The sequence below is a fragment of the Dermacentor silvarum genome, chromosome 1 (genome assembly GCF_013339745.2).
Source record: "Dermacentor silvarum isolate Dsil-2018 chromosome 1, BIME_Dsil_1.4, whole genome shotgun sequence".
In the NCBI taxonomy this organism is placed as follows: Eukaryota; Metazoa; Arthropoda; class Arachnida; order Ixodida; family Ixodidae; genus Dermacentor; species Dermacentor silvarum.
This window is the reverse complement of record NC_051154.1, coordinates 101,458,084-101,478,961: the sequence shown is the minus strand read 5'-3', so window position 1 is coordinate 101,478,961 and position 20,878 is coordinate 101,458,084. Positions and strand designations below refer to the sequence as shown.

The 20,878-nt window shown below is 47.4% G+C and overlaps 1 protein-coding gene across 2 annotated transcripts in view; it reads left to right on the top strand.

Moving 5' to 3' along the window:
- Positions 1 to 20,878, top strand: part of LOC119433793 (thymidine kinase 2, mitochondrial-like) — a 48,653-nt gene that overhangs the window by 10,188 nt on the left and 17,587 nt on the right. For both annotated transcript variants that reach the window (XM_037701069.2, XM_037701055.2), the window contains exons 6-8: positions 1,375 to 1,463; positions 17,526 to 17,605; positions 19,515 to 19,595. In XM_037701069.2, the coding sequence (XP_037556997.1) occupies positions 1,375 to 1,463; positions 17,526 to 17,605; positions 19,515 to 19,595 (250 nt within the window). The remainder of the gene's footprint in view (positions 1 to 1,374; positions 1,464 to 17,525; positions 17,606 to 19,514; positions 19,596 to 20,878) is intronic.

The window sequence follows — 20,878 nt, the reverse complement described above, 5'->3', positions numbered from 1 at the left end:
CACTATTTTTGCAGCCAACTACTGCACGCGTCTTCAATCCACATGATTCAAACCAGCATGAATGGAGCACAGTGCGTTAGTGAAAACTCGGTTGCATTTCCGACAGCTGATCACACAGAAGCAAGGTAGCTTCGCTAATGGTTTCGTATCCGTGCGCTGTCGCTGAGGCAACGTGTGGCGCGCCGATGTAAGCACCATCTCGTTTCTCTAGAACAAACTGCTCCGCGAAAAAGGTCAATATGTTGCAGCGGAAGTACCGTTTATTTGGTCACATTTCTCACTTTATAATTCAGAAAAAAAAAAGAAGGATTATATACAACATTCATTTCTAGATTACATTAGATCAAGTCAATAAACTTCATTTGGGAAATTTAAAAGAAAATCAAGGATGGTCTTAAAAAAAAAAAAAAAGATTTTTGAGGTAGTGCTAAATTAACAATAGGCCTAAACTTGAGCACTTCTTGTGAATTTTTAGTTCTACCTGGGGCAAAGATTTCAATTACTTTCATGGCAACAGGATGGTAAAATTTGAAAATCGTGCTTTTCAACGATACGGCATAAAATATATATATACATATATATCGACTTTGGCCAACATATTCTGCAATGTTCTGTTCTCTCTATTCCTAACTCCACATCATAGTGGTGATACTCTGTAATATTTAATTAGAATCGATGCTATTGACCCATGCTGTATCACTAAATATTTTTAGAGCCGTTGCTGCAACGCTTTCTTTGGAGAGAGCTAACCAAAATGGGGATTCTGCAAAATTTGCAAGACGTGCTTCTGACTGACTGGGCGCTTCCATAATTTTTTTCGGGAAGACAAATTTTTTTCTCTCGCAAAACGAAGATTGGTTTCATCTTTCTTGGCACTCAGGCAGCCAAATATATCTTTTGGTAAATATAAAAATGGTCACCAGACATCCCCAGCCAAACTTATCTGAACACACCCTACTGTGCTTGTGTACCTCCTGTATTACAATGTATTACCAACGCGTTCAAGTTCTTACAGTTTCTGACATGGAGATAGAGAGTAGCTGCGCTACCACCTTTACTTAACTTGCTTAACCATTTTTGCTGAAAATTTTCACTTCTCTTGTTGTGTCCTGAGGACACAGGATGGAGTGACCGAAGGCGAGACGCAGAGACAAATGGTGTCCGAGCACCATGCACAAAGCTGAGGTGATGCAGAAGTTTCTGTTGGGATACTGGATTGTTTATTGCATAGGGGTATAAATATAGGTACTGATGTCATCAGCTGGGCATGTGACAATGAGAATGAGGCGGATGTATCATACTAGTGAAAGAAACACGTGATGTGTATGTAAAAGACAACTCTCATGCTTCTTGCATTTGTTTTTTGCATTGCAGTGGCCACATGACATCTCTGGAATTGAGCATCTTGGACCAGTGGTTTGGCTGGATCAATGAAAATGTTGCTGTTGGATTGGATATGATAAGTAAGTACATGCTGCCTGTTTCGCAAATGTTTCATAGGTGATGTATGATACCGCGTCTCTCTAGTACACCATTTAACACCAGAAACCAAAAACAACTTTAAGCTTACAATTTTACACTTGATCTAGCTGATGCAGTGAGCTCTTGTTCAAAAAATATTCACCTACAGTCAAACCCACTTATAACGATCCCAGATATAACAATTTATCGGTTATAACGACCACATTTCAGTGGATTTACGATTTTCCGACTCTCCCTATGGAAACTACGTCATGTGTAACGAACGTTCTTTAAATCACCGTACTGCTACAATGAACGCTTCGTACCCAGTCATGGTAAAAAGGGAACACGAGAAGTGCCAAAGCACAGAAGCGCGACCAAACTGGGCGCACGGCAACGCGCTCCCCGCTCCAGTCCAACCGCGACGATGGTACGGCCTTTGAGATGTGGGAGCAACCACCTCACGCGGATTTCGGAAGCTGCAAAGAAGGTCACGCATTTTCAAGGCACGCCTCTCGGGTGGGGGTGTGCACTGGGGCGATATCTGATGCCATGACGACATCACTCTTATTCTTGCGCAATTGTCCATGCTACACCATGTGCCCGAAGCAACATAAATAAGTAAAATTTACGGCACTTCTGTGGCTGACGCGCAGTCGTAATGCCGAGACCATGGGAAATACAGTAATCCCTCGTTATAACGAAATCGCTTTATTTCAAATATTGCTTTATTCGAAATTTCTTCCGGTCCCAACCCAAGCGCATGCATTTTAAGCCTCACTATTTGAAGCGCACAAAGAGCTTGACCCACTTAGAGTGAAGTGGCGACCAGAGGCATTGGCGCCGTCCAGTTGCGGTGATGCTTTTGCGCATGCAGTGTCAAATTAATACCGCCAACGAATTAGTCACATGCAGGCACAGAACAGGCCACAAAAATACCAAACCCACGACCGATGAGCGCCTAGTAATGGGTACCTAGTGAGCGCTGAGTGCTCCCAGCTGTTTACTGCGGAGCGAACGGAAGCCGTCACATTCCATGGTGCAGCGTGCCTGAACCGTTAATCTCTGTCGCAATTGCATCGCTGGTGTCCCCCGTGATAGAATCCACACGAAAATAAAGTTTTCCTGACGCTTTGCGATGCCAGAAAACCGTAGTGTCTTTGATGCCGAAAAGTGGCCGCGGGCAGACTTGCACCGTAGCATTCCATGGGGTGCACTCGATGAGCAAAGTTTTACCACTCTAAAGACCACTTCTGGAGCTGAAACATGCCGAAAAGCTCAAAAGAAGTGTCCCTCCAATTATAAGTACCATGTTTGACGCGAGGAGCTACGTTAACAAATCGGGAAGACGACTTCGGGGAAGCCGATCTAGAAATTTGCTCGCCGCTCACCATAATCGGCCTGCATTGCAATACAGTTAAACCTGGATATAACGAAATTGACAAATTCCCGAAAAACTTCGTTATAAAAGGATTTCGTTATATGACGGTTCGGCATGAAAATTCGAAAAATAAATGTTTACCTATTTACTCGATTCTAACGCGCCCTCAATTCTAACGCGCACCCGTTTTCCGTTTTCGTCGAAGCACTCATCCTCGGAATGTCACACCAGGTACCGGATGCATGGACGCGTGTCGTTTCGCACAAGCGCGAGGCATCGGAAACGAAGAGCGAGCGTCACGATGGCGTCGTAGCGTCGTATAGTGTTACAGTAGAACCTCGCTCTTACGTTCCCGGGGGCTGCGTTTTCCCGGCTGTTACGTCGTTTTCGACCGGTCCCGGCACAGCTCCCGTAGAACTCAATGCATTGGTAACCCCGCTGTTGCGTCGCAACTGTGGGACCGTTCCCGCATCATACGTTGCGAACTGCCACCCCATGCCGGCCCGAGTGGCCATTTTGACTTTTTATGTCGCTTGGCTTGGTCGCTTGACGATGGCATATTGGCCGCCCAAAGTGCCGGGAGCGACAACTATGACGTATTTTCGGTTTCCGCCAGCAAAAGTATGGCCCTTGAGATCCGTATTTGCTATATAAAGATGGTGTCCATGACACGTTGTGGCCCTAAAATTGGTTTTGGCTCATAGATATTCCGTATATAAGGGTACGGCCACGCTAGCGGCAAAAAACGCACGCGTCATGCAGCGAGCGGCAAGTTGCCGCGCGTCAGCGCCTTGCCGTGAGGCCACCATGGCACGCGCGTCTTGCCGCGCAGCATCTCCCGCGCTCTCCGAACGGGCGAGCAACACCGCGAGCGCTCGTTGTTTCATGCTAGAGACGACGATCGTCGATTGAAAACCCGGTGCGGACCGGCGGCGTTCCGGTTGTGATGGCTCTGTGACGTCACCCTCGTCGCTCTTGATTGGTTCTTCATCTCGCGGCTCGCGGCATTTGCTGCAGAACCCATTTCGTGCGGCACGCCGTTCCTGCCGCTTTTGCCGCGCGTGGCATAACGCGTTGCCGCGCATTTTTGCTGCGTGTTTTTGCCGCTAGCGTGGCCGTACCCTAAAGTCCAAGGGCGATAACGCAGCCGCCGCGCACCGTATGCTGTATGTGCAAGTGAAAACGTGCGAGGGGAGCCGACGACCGCATCTAAATCTCGCGTGCGCAAGAAAAGCAGGGAGGAAGCGCGCCTTCTTCCGTTGCGCTCGAGGCACCGGCGAGGGAGCGAGGGGGGAGGGATAGTGGGGCGGCGCGCGGTCGCGCAGGCCGTATCTTGAAAGTGATCTGCGTTGGGGCAGAGTCTAGCAGTGTAGGTGCGTCAGCGGCTCGTAGTTTTCTGCGTGCTGTGTGTTCTCGGCACTCAGTTTGCGTTGAAGCGATAGACAACAGCACGAAGGTCACTTCGCTCGCTTCTCCAGCGGCGCTTCCACACGCCGCCAGCGTTTGACAGCGCGTGTCCGCGCTCATCGAGTCTGATGTGCCACAGCGTGTACCAGCGCGTCGGCAACATCAGCTGGAAAAGGAGAGAGTGCCGGCTTGGCAGGCTAAGCCAGCTTCAGCAAGCGGCAGGATAAGATTTGAATGAGGGGGGAAGGTCACGCCCGCGGCGGCAAGATCGCCGGGTCGAGGGATGCAGGGCCGCCTCGTACACGCACGCACGCACACGTGCGCTCGCTTCGCATTCCGTCGCGGTGGAGAAGGTGCTTCCGGTTGCTGCTCGCGCAAGAATGACAAAATTTGGGGCGAAATCTCTAGGTGGTCGGAGGGAAAAATTCGTTATATCGAGGGGGTCTCCGCTGCCACTTCGTTACGTAGAGGTCTCAAATACATGTACTTCTATGGAGTAACGGCGGGGAATCGAAAAACTTCGTTATATCCAGGAATTCGTTATATGGAGGTTCGTTATAAGCAGGTTTAAATGTAAAACACCGCCCCTAGCTTTGATGCACTTTTGACGATGCAAATCGATTGATAACTTCCCGAAAACACGAAAAGTCGGAGCGTCGCCAGCAACAAGTCAGGCTGTCAACGTGGTGGGTCAACGCAAGCTGGTGTTTCCTGGCGATTTTCTTGAGCCGGTCATGCTGATTCATGTCATCCGACTTTAGACAAACAGTCTAAATGCTTGGTAGGGTCATTGAATTTTGTTCCTATACATTTGTCAATGGCACGGATGCGACGGTGCGCCAACACCGACACTCGAACCATAGAATTAGGACGGTGTCGTCGACAATGGTGCGCCAAAAAACTCTCGTTTTGCAAACTTCGCGGCTGCACACCTCGGGAAAAAAATTGCCCAGTGATCATGCAAAGCCCCTACTGCAAAACCGTTCAGTTTTCACGATCGCTCTGCGTACCCACAATGAGCGGCTAATCGTTTCTTGAGCGCAAAAAACACAACCTTAGACTCGAGTCACCGCATTTGCGGTGCATGCGCGATACTCTCGTAGTCTTCCGTGACCTCTGCGCCTCCCCATAAAAGCAGCCACTGCCTTCCCCTCCTCATTTGCTCTCAAGTCTGCAAGCCGTTTGGACACCAGTCACTCCTCTCACTCGCCTTCATGTCAACTCCTCGCCTCCTCGCTGCCAGTTTCGACGTCGCTGATCCTCCAAAGCTGCCCTCTTCCGGCCTGCCCTCCCGAGCACAATCTTCCACGAACGGGTGCCCTTCCATGGTTCTTGCTTCTTGGTCTCCACGATTCTGATGGCCTTTTTTTCGCTGCCTGTGAAGCCGATGCCAACCCCGCCATTTCAATCGTCGCCATCACCAGTGTGCACTGACGAGGAAAGCAAGATGCCCTGACGACATTTTGAAGCTTCTGCCTTCTGCGTCGCCTGCCGCGTTCAGTCACTTTGGCGCCGACAGCGTGTGCGTTTGAATCCGTGCTGCTGGCCATGTAATTGTGTGTTATTCAGAGTGCTTCGTTGGTGTACCTCGTAGGTGCTTTTGTGGTCTAAAGTGATAAATGGCTCCGTCAGTCTCCGGGTGAAAGTGTCTGACTTTGAAGCTGAAAGTTCTGCTGATAAAAGAAGTGGAAAAAGGCGGCCGGCAGAAAACTGACGTCGCGAAGGAATTCGGCATACTGCCGTCTACTTTATCAACTGAATTGTAAAACAAGGAAACTGTGCTCGATGGCTTTGAAGAGAGATTCTCGGTGAAGAGAAAGAGTAATCGCGGTTCGAAATACCCCGAAGTAGAAGGTGCACTTCTACAGTGGCTGAAGAACGCCAGGAGTGCAAATCTCCCCGTACATGGACCTGCACTTAGTGCAAAAGCCGAAGCTCTCGCCCTCCAAATGGGTCATAAAGATTTCAAGTGCAGCAATGGCTGGCTTGAGCAGTTCAAGAAACTACACGATGTGACCTTGGAAGTCGATCGTTGGCGAAAGCGCAGCCGTAACACTGTAGACGTATGGCGCCAACATCAGCTCCAAGCTCTACTTGAAAAGTATGAAGACGAAGACATCTACACTACAACCTAGATCAGACTGCATTTTTCTACGAGATGCTACCGAATCGCACTTTCACTTCCGCTAGCGGATCCTCATCCGGAGGAAAACAGAGCATGGAGCTTGTCACGGTGCTGTTTGGTGCCAATGCAACAGGCGAGGACAAGCTTCTCTTGTTGATACTGAGGAAGGCAAAGAAGCCGCGGTGCTTCCGAAATGCAACTATTCCCAAGGAATGCATCTACAGAAGTAACAAGCGAGCATGGATGACTGTTGCTATTTTTGAAGACTATGTGCACCTTCTGGATAGATGGTTCGACGCAAAGAATCGGCAAGTGCTTTTCATAATTGACAATTGTCCGAGCCACGGGAATATCGACAACCGTAAGGCGATCGCTGTGGAATTTTTGCTGGAAACACAATTGCAGTACTGCAACCAATGGATCAGGGCATCATTGAGACCACCCGGAAGCTGTACCGCAAGGCTCTCTTGCCGCGCATGCTCATAGCGTATGACGCCAGCAAGAGGTACAACATTGATTTGCTTGGTGCGATCCATTTGCTGAACTTTTCATGGAAAGAACTCGAACCTTTGAAGGTCGCCAACTGCTTTGCGCACGCCGCTTTTCCCCGAGTCGTTGTCAGCAACCCTGACGATGACCAGCCTGACGATGACCGGACTTGCAGTGATCTGTACGAGGCTGTTCATAAAATTGCTGGCCAAGAGGTAGAAGACGACTTCGAGACATTTGTGTTGGCTGACGCTACTGCTCCCGTGGTTGCCCCAGCGACGGATGCGGAGATAACTGACACTGTTGGTGGCCCCGACTAGGACGAAGAGCCATGTGAAGTGCCAACTATGGTGTAGACGCGGGAGTACCTACGCCTGCTGCGAAATAAGGTTGAATGTATGGGCGGCGACCACAGCCTCATGCAATGCTTGGACAAATTAGAGCAGGGGTTGCTCGTGCCCGGTAAGAACTTGGAACAGATAAAGCTCACTGCCTTTTTTGCACCTGAATAAGGTTTTGCTTCACTGAATAGATTGTATTTTGACTTCCTCGCAGTTGTGGCACAACTAAAGCTTGACAGCTCTAGCTTTTCTCGAGTCTGAATTACTGCTTATAAGGAATTTTTTTTTGCTGTCCCGTTGACTTCGTTATAACGAGGGATTACTGTATTCTGCCGTGATCACTTTTCGCCGTCAGGCACGCACTGATTGGCTCGTTGACCATGGAATGTATTCTGTGACGATAACCTCAGCGATACTATTACCTTCGCGTGACATAGGACTCAATGTTGCTTAACCAGCCAATCAGTGCGCTTCTGGCGGCGATACTGTCGCCGAGGCAATCATGACGTCCGAAACCTTCGCAGAATGGCAACATGCCCCAGTAGTTTCTGAAGTTTACGCATCCAGCTTGCTACAACGCTTCGCTCTCGTGTGCAGAATACAGTCATATCCTGCTGGTAGTAAAATATATCACAAGCTGTCAAATAAAAAATGGCGGCCGCGCTTGCAGTTTCGAAATGACAGGTGATCGGAACCGGGCGTCGTCTTGAAAGAGCTACAAGATGCTACATTTCGTTCTTGACGTTTCTAACGGAAGTTTGCAGCTAGGTGCGGGAACGCACCAGGAACAAAAATGACACTGAAAAGCTGGTTTTCGGACCAAAGTGATGCCAAATTGTAAGGGCTGACGCCAGCTTCAGTGTGGTCAATTTTTCGACGTTTTTAAGGGCGAGACCATAAATAACGAACTACTGATATAACGACCACTTTTCGCGGAACTATCGATTTCGTTATACCGTACTTACTCGCATAACGAACACACATTTTTTTCCCGAAATATGTGCACATAGTTGAGGGGTGCATTAATTCATTATGCGAGGTAAAATTTTGAGCGATCTTTTTTCTTCAACCACCTCTAAACAAGTTGCAGCTTCACCCGAGAAGCGAACCATCGATTGCAATAGCAAATGCGTCGACAGCTATACGAAGTGAAGATCGTAGTTCTATTGGCCGTATAAACTTGCAAACATTCGCTAACTATGTAGATTAACAAGCACGGTGTCAGCGCGCTCAGGCAAACATGAACACATCACACTCGATGACTGCGGACACTTTCTGTCAAAACGCTGGTCTGAGCAAGCGCGGCAGCAACGAGCGAAGCGTCCTTTGTGCTGTGTATCGCTTCAACGCAAACTGAGCGGTGAGAACAGATCACGCGCAAAAGTATGAGCTGCCGTTGCACCTAGACTCAGCCCCCGACGCAGATCGATTTCAAAATATGGCGCGCAGCCGCGCAATGCGCAGTTGCTGTGCCTCCCCTCCCCTCGGCACCATGTGCGCGACGGAATACGACGCAATTCCTCCCCGCTTTCCTTCCTTGAATGCGGGAGATTGAGCCATATTCGTCGGCGCCGACGGCAAAAATGCACCTGGAGTGTCCATATTATTGCTATCGCAATAAAAGTAGGAGTCACATAGTGCAATTCGGCGTCCGATACAATCGTACCCACCGGATGCCATATCGGACACCGAATCATACCCTGTCTCCTACTTCACAGCAGCAAGTTCAGGGTGCGATGATTATGCAAGGAAAAGAAAAAAAGAGAGGCAGTATGCACATTCAAGATGTTGTGCGGTCTGTGTTCCACCGCCACCTTTCCTGACGCCAGAGCCCTTAGCCACCGATTATCCATCCTACGCATTACATGGCCTGCCCAGCTCCATTTCTTCCGCTTAATGTCAACTATAATATCGGCTATCCCCGTTTGTTCTCTGATCCACACCGCTCTCTTTCTGTCTCTTAACGTTAGTCCTAACATTTTTCGTTCCATCGCTCTTTGTGCGGTCCTTAACTTGTTCTCGAGCTTCTTTGTTAACCTCCAAGTTTCTGCCCCATATGTTAGCACCGGTAGAATGCAATGATTGTACACTTTTCTTTTCAATGACAGTGGTAAGCTCCCAGTCAGGATTTGATAATGCTTGCCGTATACACTCCAACCCAATTTTATTCTTCTGTAAATTTCGAGGCAGCCGTGTGCGTGCGCCGCATAACACATTTCTTGGGAGCGTGCTGAATAGGATGGCCAGAGCAAAACCTGCCAGCGCACACAATCTTGAAGGCCACGTCTCACACAAAGTAAAGTTTAGAAATAGCCATCAGATGCTTGTAAAAAATTTACAGAAAGAACCTTCTTACACATGCACTGTTGATACGTATGTGCTACGTGCAAATGCTTATTTGTGCATTATATTGCAAGTATAGATCGTTGGACAGTGCACTTAGTGTTAATTGCAAACGAAATTAAATTGTATTGCACAAATGTGTGTCCTCTTCGTAGCTTTAGAAAGCATAAAAAAAAAAAAAGATTTTTATTTTTAAATTAGTCATATTCCCCAACCAGTCCAAACATCCACTGCTAAAAATCGTTGATGTATGATGCTGCAGTTAGTGTGGAAACTGATTTCAAAAGCAAATTAAAATGTCAAATGCTCAGATTTCGGTGTTTTCACTGTGACAGCCATTTGATAATTCTTTTCTTTGTAGAAAGAAGCAGCAAAAAATGTTTATACAGATTATAAGCAGCCTCCAGAAATGCAAGTTAACAAAATCCTGTTGATTGTTTAATTTCAATTTTCTTAAATACTAGAATGTAGGAAAGGTTGCCTTTACCATTTAGCATGAACAATGTGTAAAATCAGTCTTTTTGACAGATTATGCCAACTATTGCCCTGTAAGGATACTTTCGAGAATGACCCTGCAAATACTTCTAAACTTTAGGTAGCTACACATTCTTGTGTATTTAACCCCATAGTATTTAATAATCCAGAAATGTGTAAAAAATCATACAGTATATTACTAGTCTCCGATGTTTCAGTTACCCGCCGCGGTAGCTCAGTCAGCTAAGGCGTTGCGCTGCTGAGCTCGAGATCGCGGGATCGAATCCCGGCCGCGGCGGCCGCATTTCGATGGAGGCGAAATGCAAAAACGCCCGTGTGCTTGCGTTGTAGTGCACGTTAAAGAACCCCAGGTGGTCAAAATTAATCCGGAGCCCTCCACTACGGCGTGCCTCATAATCAGAACTGGTTTTGGCACGTAAAACCCCAGAAAGAAGAAGAAGAAGATGTTTCAGTTCATGTCAGAGAGCATCGAATTTTGGAAGAAAGCTAGCACGACGCAGGCACGTCTCGTTATCCTTCGAAGTTTGCGGTGTTTTGTTCTTTCTCTCGTGGGACTTCATTGTTTGTTGAGAGATTTTGTGAAAAAGTGAAGCTGGGGGAGAATAAAAAAACTTAAATCACTACACATACTCCGGCGAAACATGTCACAAGGTCTATCAATGCGCGCGTCGCGAACAAAAGTTAGTACATGCGACAGTGGCGCCGCCGAGGAAATGTCCACACGTTATCCACAACATGCCAGCCGACATTGTCTCTGGGGTTCACCGCTGGCGTCCGTTGGTCACAGCACCAGCTCTGCAGATTTGATGGCACGACTCCAGCACAGGACTCCGGAAACGGCGACGCAGAAGTCGGCACGAGTAAGCGTCGCTTGCGCCAACGCGCCCTGCCGGCGAGAGCCGCTGTAGCCGTTGGTGACTGCCGGCTCTTTTCCCAGCCGCCGAAGGTAGCGAGCCGGACACAGGTGGCCACCGAAATCGCTGCGCCGAACTGGCCACAGGCATCTGCATCGCCTGGGGTAGCTCGATTGTAGTCCGGGGCAGCAGTGCTGATGATGTGCAGGTGACAGCAAACCAGGGGTGACTCTGCTCACGCTGCGTACACTCAATGCACTCGACAAACACTAAAGTAGTGCAAGGGAGGGGAATTCAGCATACGCATCGCCCACATGGTACGATGTTCAATTTGGCTAGCAAAAATTTCGGGTGGCATTTCAGATGCTAAGTTCACGTGAACAAAGCTTGCTTTCTTGAGTCGAACGAGTAATTTCAATTCGTGCGAGGTTAAATGAAATGAGGGAAGCAAAGTGCGCCACCTCAACACCACGGTCCACTAGGTTGTGTCCCTCCACGTGCGACAGGCGGCTTCGTAAAGCCTTAGGCCTAATGCGTCGCTACCCTGACAACAACCGGCATCCAAAAAAAAAAACGTCACCCAAAACGGGCACAACTGGCAGCCGCGAGGAGACGTTAGCTCTGTGAGGTGGTCCTACCCCGCTCGGTGCACACAGCATCTGAGTTGACGGCGCCCACCGTCCCAGGCGGTGTCGGAGCACTCGGTGCCAGGCTGCAATACCAGTCAGCCCGTAGCGGCACCTGTGGCCACCCAGCTCCCTGAGTCGCGACTTCCGAAGTCAAAGAGATAGAAGCTATTTACATAAGAAATTCGGACCACCCACGAGGCTTCCGTACTCACTCGCTTCAGGCTTGCCAATGCTCTGCGGGCGCTAGGCCTCGCTCTCCCAGAATGCAGACCACGTGGCTCTCGTACCGACGAGTGTACTTCAAAACACTCGCGAAAAGGCTTAGCATGTTGAAAAGTTCAAACACGCTACAGCAACCATCGCCTTGCTCAAGAAAGCACGCCTCCGGCGCTAGCGATCAAAATCCACGTTAGGAATACGCTTCGGTTCAAACAAAGGTTGTCTCGAACCGAGCAAAACTCAAAATTATCGTCCGATGTCCCAAGAGGTCCACCTTGGGCAGCCAGATGTGGGGTCTCACACATGCTCTTGGGACAAAAGAACAACACAGCAGTGCAAACAATCAATAGGGCATTTATTGCACCTTTCTACACTAATACACACTAGCCGAATTACTACCAATAGAACATTCACATGGGCGCGTGACAAATCAAGGAATTCCGACTCACCGCGACCGGATAGTGAACGAATATGTTCACCCCATGCTATGATACCATCGCCTAGTCGTTCACGTGTACGGTCACGCGAACGGTGGCGCGTTCGAATGATCCGTGTTTGTCCATACCGGTGCCCCGCTCCGAGCCACGCGAGACGTCTCGCGAAGCGTGGATCGGCGCACGCGCGGGACGTCCGCGGCGTCGCTCACCGATCCCAACCCGAAGAGAGAGTGCCGTCGACTTTTTTCTCCCTAGTCACCCCGCCGTTCGGTGGCGTTAGCATCGCGACACTCGCGCCATCTCTCGCAATGCGCCGCAACCACTACGACCGCCGCTGGCACTTATCCACGCGGTGAAGCCGGACCACAGGAGAGGCGTGAGAGTCGCGCATCCCCCACACATGATCCAGTATCACGGTTTACCTTTAGGCCAGCATTTTGTGCTTGGACAACCATTTCCAAAATGATTTCGGAAAGCAGTAGTGCCTCCATAGTTCCCATAGATGCAAAGCTGCCTAAATTTGGTGCCACGAGCCTAACAGGCTGAAACATTACCAAAAGGCTGTGGTCACATGGAGTAGTTTTGTCAGCCTCAGGAGTGAATGAACCCATTAACTTTGCTGGTGCCTCTCTGAACTGCTTAAGTTTTCTGCTAGTTTCATTTCATCTATAATGGGTCCGTCATGTCATTCAAGCTCTGCCATATTTGCTGTTTTCTTTGATGTGCTTGAGAGCACATATTTGTTAAAACCAAAGCATATGTCATACTTTTTTATGAGTGCCCTGGGGCATGTATGGCATTACGGCATAAACATGTTGGGCCGCACAGATCCATTCTGCAGCTCTTCTTGTGGCAGTGGCTGCATCTTGTCGTCCTTTGGATGTCTTTTCTGAGGAATTTCAAGGGGGGCGGGCACTGTCTCTCCTTGGGGTTTCTTTTCTTCTCCACACACTTAACAATTACTGCAGAAACTCCCTAGTGGGACATGTCATATAATGCATAAGCATTGTTTCTAGTTGATCATCTTGCACTTATGCAACGAATGATTGATTGAGTGGCCAAATTACGTACACCGTGGCTCACTGTGTTAAGGAGGATGCAATGTGCTGTAAGTATTGCAATGGCCTGTTGCAGTTACCTAATTGGCGAACCAGGTTAGTCGGAATTAATCTTATTAGGTGAAATTAATTTAATTGTAATTCATTTGAATTAGGGTTAAGTAATGTAATATGAATTAATCTTCATTACCCTTATTGATCTTGATTGGGCTTAGGTAACGTAATCGTATTTAATCCTCATTCGGATTATCCTAATTGCCCTAATTAATATTGGTTAGGTTTAATTAATTTAACCTAAATTAATTTTATTTAGCCTCGTGTGTAATTCATAATTAGGTAATTAATTCACAATTAGCAATTAATCTCTATTAGGCTTTCTAACTGTTCATTAGTCTTAAGGAGTCTTAATTATGGCTTAATTTCATAGTTATTAACCTTCGTTGTTTATTAATCTTAATTACTCTAGCTTAATACCTGTTCAGTACTCGCTATATATAGTCATAATCATAAATCTTAGTAGTCATACGTAGTCATAGGCATTCTCATATACCCCATAGGACCCCATGTATACCTATGGAGCGCATTGTGTCACGTTACAGACAGACGGACAGACAGATTTCCGAGGGAAGTAGCCCTAGAATGCTTACGCAATAAAACGTAGAAAGGCACATTCGTTAAAAATTGGCGGGACTGCATTTGGCAAATGGACAAGCCTAGCTATATTTAATCACACAACCTCACCGTCTATAATTTAAGCGAAGCTCGCAAATAGCAGCATTTTTCCCCAGTGACTTGTCTGCTCATGGTATATTGCACTGCCACTGCTGAAGCATCTCATGATCTTTTAGGACTCCCAAGTAGTGACAGCTTCTGCTTGCACGATTGGGGCACAAAATAATGACTTTGGCATCTGTTCAGTCTGCATAATTAGCAAAAGACATATCGTAAAGAAGCATAACAAATGCCTCTGACCCAAAATGTTACATGTTCAGTCTGACAAGTAAGCTACAGCGTGTGCCATCTAGCAAAAGCATCACAAAGCAGCATCACCATCTCCCGTAGGAGCTGCTTGGCAGTGCTCATAGTTCAAGCTTTTGTCGACTGTAGCTGTGGTCCAACCAAGCCAAGTGGCAAGCCAAAATGCATACATCCAGAATGTGTGATTTCAAGTTGGAGTTTTTTCGTCTATGCATTTAAAGTTGCGCTTAGTTGCCGAAGGATTTTTCGAACTTGAAGGGAGCCATACACAGACCCAACTCCGCTACAATGGCTGTCAGTCTAGCCCATGCATGCGATCTCACGCTTGTTTGCTGATGAGGTCTGCTGGCATGACCGTATTCATGGAGAGCCTCCACCGACAGCTTGTCACCAGCTACACCATTAGCACATTTTTGTTGAAGTTCATTAGGCCACTATGTATGCCATCAGGCCTCACTAGGGCCACTTGTATGGAAGTTTACAGCCAAAGCTGCAGTTTTGTGCCAAGTTGATGTGGCGGCAACTTTTTTCACAACCTCCATGTTTGCACTGTTGCATGTGTGGATCATGTCCGAAAAGTTGAGCAGCAGGCAGTGCAGCATCTGAAATTTCAGTTTCTTTTATACATTGGTTCTATGGTTAGGTGGCGGTGCCGCAAGTCCAAATATATAAGCTTACTTTAAGTAGGAAGAGCTTGCACTTCAAAAAATACTGTTTTATCAATTTATTGCAGCGTCGTGAGTAGAATCGCTGTGAAATTAGTTGTTCTTGGAATGCTTTGCATGAAACGAAATCTGATTTTCGGTTGTTTCTCCTATCAGAATAATATTGTCACAGTGCGTAAGGTGGAAAAAAGAGGACATGGTTGGTGCCCTGGGAGACGACAAAGAAGATTCTGGGTTTTCGCTTCTCTGCGCAGCCATTAAAACCCATCTGTAAAACCAGTACGTTTCTTCCTTCCCGTAACATTATTGGTGGAGGTGCTGGGTACTCACTTGCGCAAGACGGAGCTCCGCAGCGGACATAACCTGGCTGCCATGTCATCCGAAGGGGAGTCTTCAACCGCGGCCCCGTCGACGCCACCGACGGTCATCCTAACCCAGCCCCGTGACCCTGGCATGTTTTCTGGGATTGACAACGTTGACGTCGATAACAACGATGACGTCGATGGCCTACGCCAGCCGCCTCCTCTCCCCGTCTGAGCGTAATTATTCGATTACTGAGCGGGAATGTCTCGCCCTCGTTTGGGCTGTGGGCAAGTTCCGACCTTACATATATGGTCGACCATTTACGGTTATAACCGATCACCACGCCCTTTGTTGGCTTTCTTCCCTCAAGGATCCCACCGGACGCCTCAGTCGCTGGGCCCTACGCCTTCAGGAATACACATACACTGTTGTCTACAAGTCGGGTCGTTTACATCAGGACGCCGACTGCCTGTCTCGTCACCCTGTCGATGCACCGAACGATTTAGTGGATGCCGCACCGATCTGCGTTCTCTCGCTTTCCGCCTTGAAAGACATAGGGGCTGAACAGCGACGCGATGAATCGTTACGGCAGCTTATCGAACACCTGCTCTCTGACCCGTCTGACCCATCCCTTCACATGTTCGTACTACAAAATGACACCCTGTATCGGCGCAACATGCACCCAGACGGGCCCGAGCTGCTAATCGTCATTCCGTCTCATCTTCAGCAGACTGTACTCCAGCAACTGCACGACGTTCCCACTGCTGGACACCTTGGCGTCTCTCGGACCTATGACCGAATTCGGCGACGATTTTTCTGGCCCCGTCTCAACCGCTCCGTCCGTCGCTATGTCGCCACTTGTGAGTCGTGTCAACGCCGAAAACGACCAGCTGTACATCCCGCTGGTCTGCTGCAGCCTCTGGATATACCGACCGACCCTTTTTTTCGCGTTGGCGTTGATCTTCTCGGACCATTCCCTATATCAAACGACGGAAATAAGTGGATTGCCGTCGCTACGGACTATACCACCCGCTATGCCATTACAGGAGCCCTTCCCACCAGTTGCGCTACAGACGTCGCTGACTTCTTGCTTCACGACGTTATCTTACACCACGGCGCACCTCGTCAACTTCTCACCGATCGCGGGTGATACTTTCTTGCCAAAGTCATCGACGACTTACTTCGATCCTGTGCTACTAAACACAAGCTTACTACAGCCTACCATACTCAAACTAACGGTCTTACTGAACGCCTGAACCGGACAATAACTGACATGCTCGCGATGTATGTTTCCTCCGATCATCGCGACTGGGACACTGCTTTACCATTTGTCACGTTTGCGTACAATTCCTCGCGCCACGACACAGCTGGTTATTCGCCCTTCTACCTTCTATATGGCCGTGAACCAACCTTGCCTTTCGAGACTCTTCTTTCGACCACACTCGACTCGCCGACAGAGTACGCTCGTGATGTCATAACCGCAGTGACCCAGGCACGCCAGATTGCCCGTCTTCGTCTCTCTGCTTCACAGACACGTCAGAAGTGCCATTACGATCAGCCCTACCGCGATTTCGAATACGAACCTGGTGCTCTTGTGCTAGTTTGGTCTCCATCTCGACGTGTCGGTCTTTCGGAGAAAGTCCTTTCGCGATACTGCGGCCCTTATCGCATCCTCCGCCAGGTGACGGCTGCCACATATGAAATGTCTCCACTGGATGCTACCGTGCCTTCACCTCTATCTGACGTCGTCCACGTCAGCCGCCTCAAACCGTTCCTTTCTGGAACCAGTGAGTCGCACCAGTAAGGTGCTTTTTCTGACGGGGGTAATGTCACAGTGCGTAAGGTGGAAAGAAGAGGACATGGTTGGTACCCTGGGAGACGACAAAGAAGATTCTGGGTTTTCGCTTCTCTGCGCAGCCATTAAAACCCATCTGTAAAACCAGTACGTTTCTTCCTTCCCGTAACATTATTATAGAAAAGTGTGTTGTTTGGTTAACTAAAAAATTGTTCTAAGACATTCATGATATGTTCCTAAATGACCAATAAATTTTTATCATACAATAGTATCAATGTCTTTTCGAGAGAAGGAAAACAAGACTGTTAACTAATTGACTGGTCTGCAGGACATGATAAAGTTTTCATTTAAAAACTAGTGTGGGTGGGGGGCTAACTTACTGCCCCTTGAGCTTTGTATATGTGATGAGCTTTCTCCTAGACTTTCTTTTTCTCCATGATGAGACAAAACCTGGGAGGCGCTGTTGCTTTGTGTAGTAAGCACAGTGTAAATGCAAGAGAGAAAAAAAAGAAAAATCATTTATTTTTTTATTTTTTATTACGCAGTCTACTTGAGAACAAGGCCAGAAGTTGCAATGTCCAGGATCCAGAAACGAAAACGTCCTGAGGAGGCCCAACTTCCTTTCGTATGTATTATAAGTTTTAAAAACCTGTGCATTAGTAACGGCAATAAGCAGTGAAATGCATTTGGTCAAAGAAAAAAAATTTGTGAAAAAAAAAAAAATTCGTGCGATGTTTCATTGCCTTCACAGACCATGCATTCTCCCACGCGTGCCCATGACAGTTGCATTGGTAATCGATGGGTACACTGTCTTGACATGGCATGGAACTCAATAGCTGAAAATGATTAAAACACAAATTGGGCAAAATATATTATGTGCTGTGATGTTCACGTCTGAGGGTCAGTTGGCTGCTTCAAGATCGTCTTATTGTGTTTTTAAAGGGGGCAGTAGATGCTAGTGATCAGGTTATAATATATGTTATCAGTTTTTAGATGAAACACAGCTGGCATTGATTCGAAACATGAACACCAAATTGTGCCTGGTGCGAAGCTAGTATATGGTACTATAGCTAGTGCATATTGGTGCAGCACTGAAAGACGGATGATAGATTTTTGTAGTATGCAAAATTTTACATGATTAAGAAGCTTTGAGCAATAGTGCCACACACCTTAAGGAGGAACAAAAGGTCTGACTTAATACGTCTTGACTTTAGAGATGCAAATTGAAATACATCTGAAATGGCTGAGCTATGGTCACCAGAATGGCTAAAGGGGTGCTTGAAAGCAAATATAAATTTATGCTGGATGCATGTGCTCAATGAGGTCAAAGCACTACAGAGGCATATTCTAGTGGTGGAAAGCACATAGTAGTATACAGCTTCAGAAAGGCAGCAGGGAAGTGGAAGTCATCTGATAATAATAATAATATGTGACCCTTCATCTTCTACCTCCTCTGCCTTCATAGATTCCCCCCCCCCCTTCCCCTTTTCTATATGAAGTATCAGGCCAGAGATGTGTCTTTCAGGCTAACGACGACGCCTTTCCACCATTAAATAAAGTTTCCCTCTATTTTTGTCCTAGACTTGGCTGAGAGTTTCCTACACATGATGCAGCAACAATTTGCTAGAAAGAGACTTCCTTCATGCATATAAAGTATGTTCAATTCACCTGCACTACTGTGAACCAGTTCACTGCATGGCGTGAGAAGTTAAGAAATTGTGCAGCTCAACTTCAGCGGTGCAGACACAACGCAATGCAACGAATTTTAAGGTGCGCACGTGATGCTGGTGTTATGTTTTGTTCACCTAATATGCACTGTCCACATTGGCTTGGGAGGTCCCGAGCCATATTTATGGTCAGCTTCTGATGCGTAAACACCCCATACGTCGTGTAGACACAGCAGACACATGTAAGCGGGGTTTCAATGGCGCTTACATCTGTGTGCTGTGTCCTCTGTTACACTAGTGCTTCGCAACTGCATGTCTGCACCAGATTGGCATCGTCAGTAGGGAGAGTGCAGAAAAGTTGGGAACGAGCCCTGCACCTTTTGAAATTAATGGTGTGGTTCAGAGGGTACCATTGCTGCATCGCTGAAACAAATGGTAGGGTGCAGCGCCTCGTGAACTTGTTCAGATAGTGGACATGAATCGAACAGCCCTATACTTTTTTGAAAAAACACGTGAACACACACACACACACAAAGAGAAATTTTATGCGCAAGAATAAGATAAAGAAAAAAGGGATTTGGTAAGCAATAGAAGCTGCGTAGAAAAAATGATAGCTCTATAGTGCGCCGTTCTATAGCATCATCTGCTCTGTTCTGGACTGGTGGCGAGTGTTGGAACCAGGCGCGACAGCCGGCACCCTGCGCACTTCCTATACACATGAGAGTGTATAGGAGGCAATGATTTGGTTTTGAGCTTGAACTCATAAATATGAGACACTGTGCTCTATATTCTTGGTATGCAGCGTAGTAGAACTATTGAGTGGAATGATCCATCTTTTCAATAAATCAATTCTTATGCTTTTGTCAGGATTGGCTTTGTCAAGTTCATGACCTTCATGAAGATTGGCTGCTTGGTCGCTCAAAGTTTCCACTGCCACCTAAGGTCTTGGTGAGTATGCTAAAACATTTTCCAGACATCATGGCTCTCAGTAACTTAACTAGATTTACAGAAGGCACATTGTATTCATGTGCGCCTCTTCCCATGGGTTTAGTCCTGGAGGTCACATAATCTATAGTTTTGGAAATTCATTGAAGCAAGAGGCAGGCGAAGTGTTTGCTCTCCTCTTGTCCGACGAAGGCCAATTTTAGGATCGAAATAACGAAAATTTGGGCCCATAGAAATGCATGGGCGCCGGTCGAGATCTTTGGTTGGGACCTTCGATTGGGATCAAACTAATCATAAAATTTAATTAACTGGAGTTGAATTAGCAGAAGTCTACTGTTCTGTAAAGACTAGGTAATTAAATAATATCATGCAGGAGCAGCAAAAAGCATAGAATAATCGGATTGTCAAATTATTGATTATCCAAAGAGAACCCACCAAGAAAACATTTGCATAGTACCAAGCTCAAACTTGTTAATAAAATATTGACTCGCCATCCCGGCCCTGCGAAAGTGGATGTCCAGCACAGCTGTTGAAAATCACCACTGCAACTGCTGAGGGACGTATGCAATGCTTTATTGCTTTAGAGTAGTGGTAGTAATGGTAATTTAGAGTAATGGGAGTAGTGAAAATTTTGACAGCACGTAGCCGCTGCTCGTATTGCCGTTTCTTTTTCCCTTTGCCCCTCCTCGTATTCACGCTGCTCCTCGGGAGTCTTAACTATGCCTCGTCTACCCATACTGGTGCTGCAACAACAGTGAAATCAGTTGCTAGGCTGGTTCTTTTATATACGAAAGGCTAGTGACGTGACTCCCGACGTCGCAATGCCGTCGCCGCGGCAGCTTGCGCAACAGTCATCTTTACCAGGAAGCTTATGTAGGAAGTGCTACATGCTTCGGATTGTTATCAGGAGCACCTTGTCATCAATTACGTGGTTCAAATGCTTGTTCTGTGCTTGTTATATACAGTATAGACCACTTATAACGTAACCGCTTATAGTGCAGGACCGGATATAGTGCGGTCTTTTCAGACTCCTGTTAATTTTCCCATAGCACTCCATGTATACACGTATCGCTTATAGTGCAGTTGCAGGAAACGAAATACCGGTTACAGTGCGGCTGCCTGGGAGTACGGAAGTCAGCGGAGACAGCGAACGCTCCCCTCAAACGGGCGCCCCAAGGAGTGCTCGAGGAAGAAAGAGAGACGAAGTGGAGAAGGGCACGTGGTGCGAACGAACAGCCAGTGAGGCTGAAACCAGAATCTTGATTGCGAGTCGTGAAATATCACGG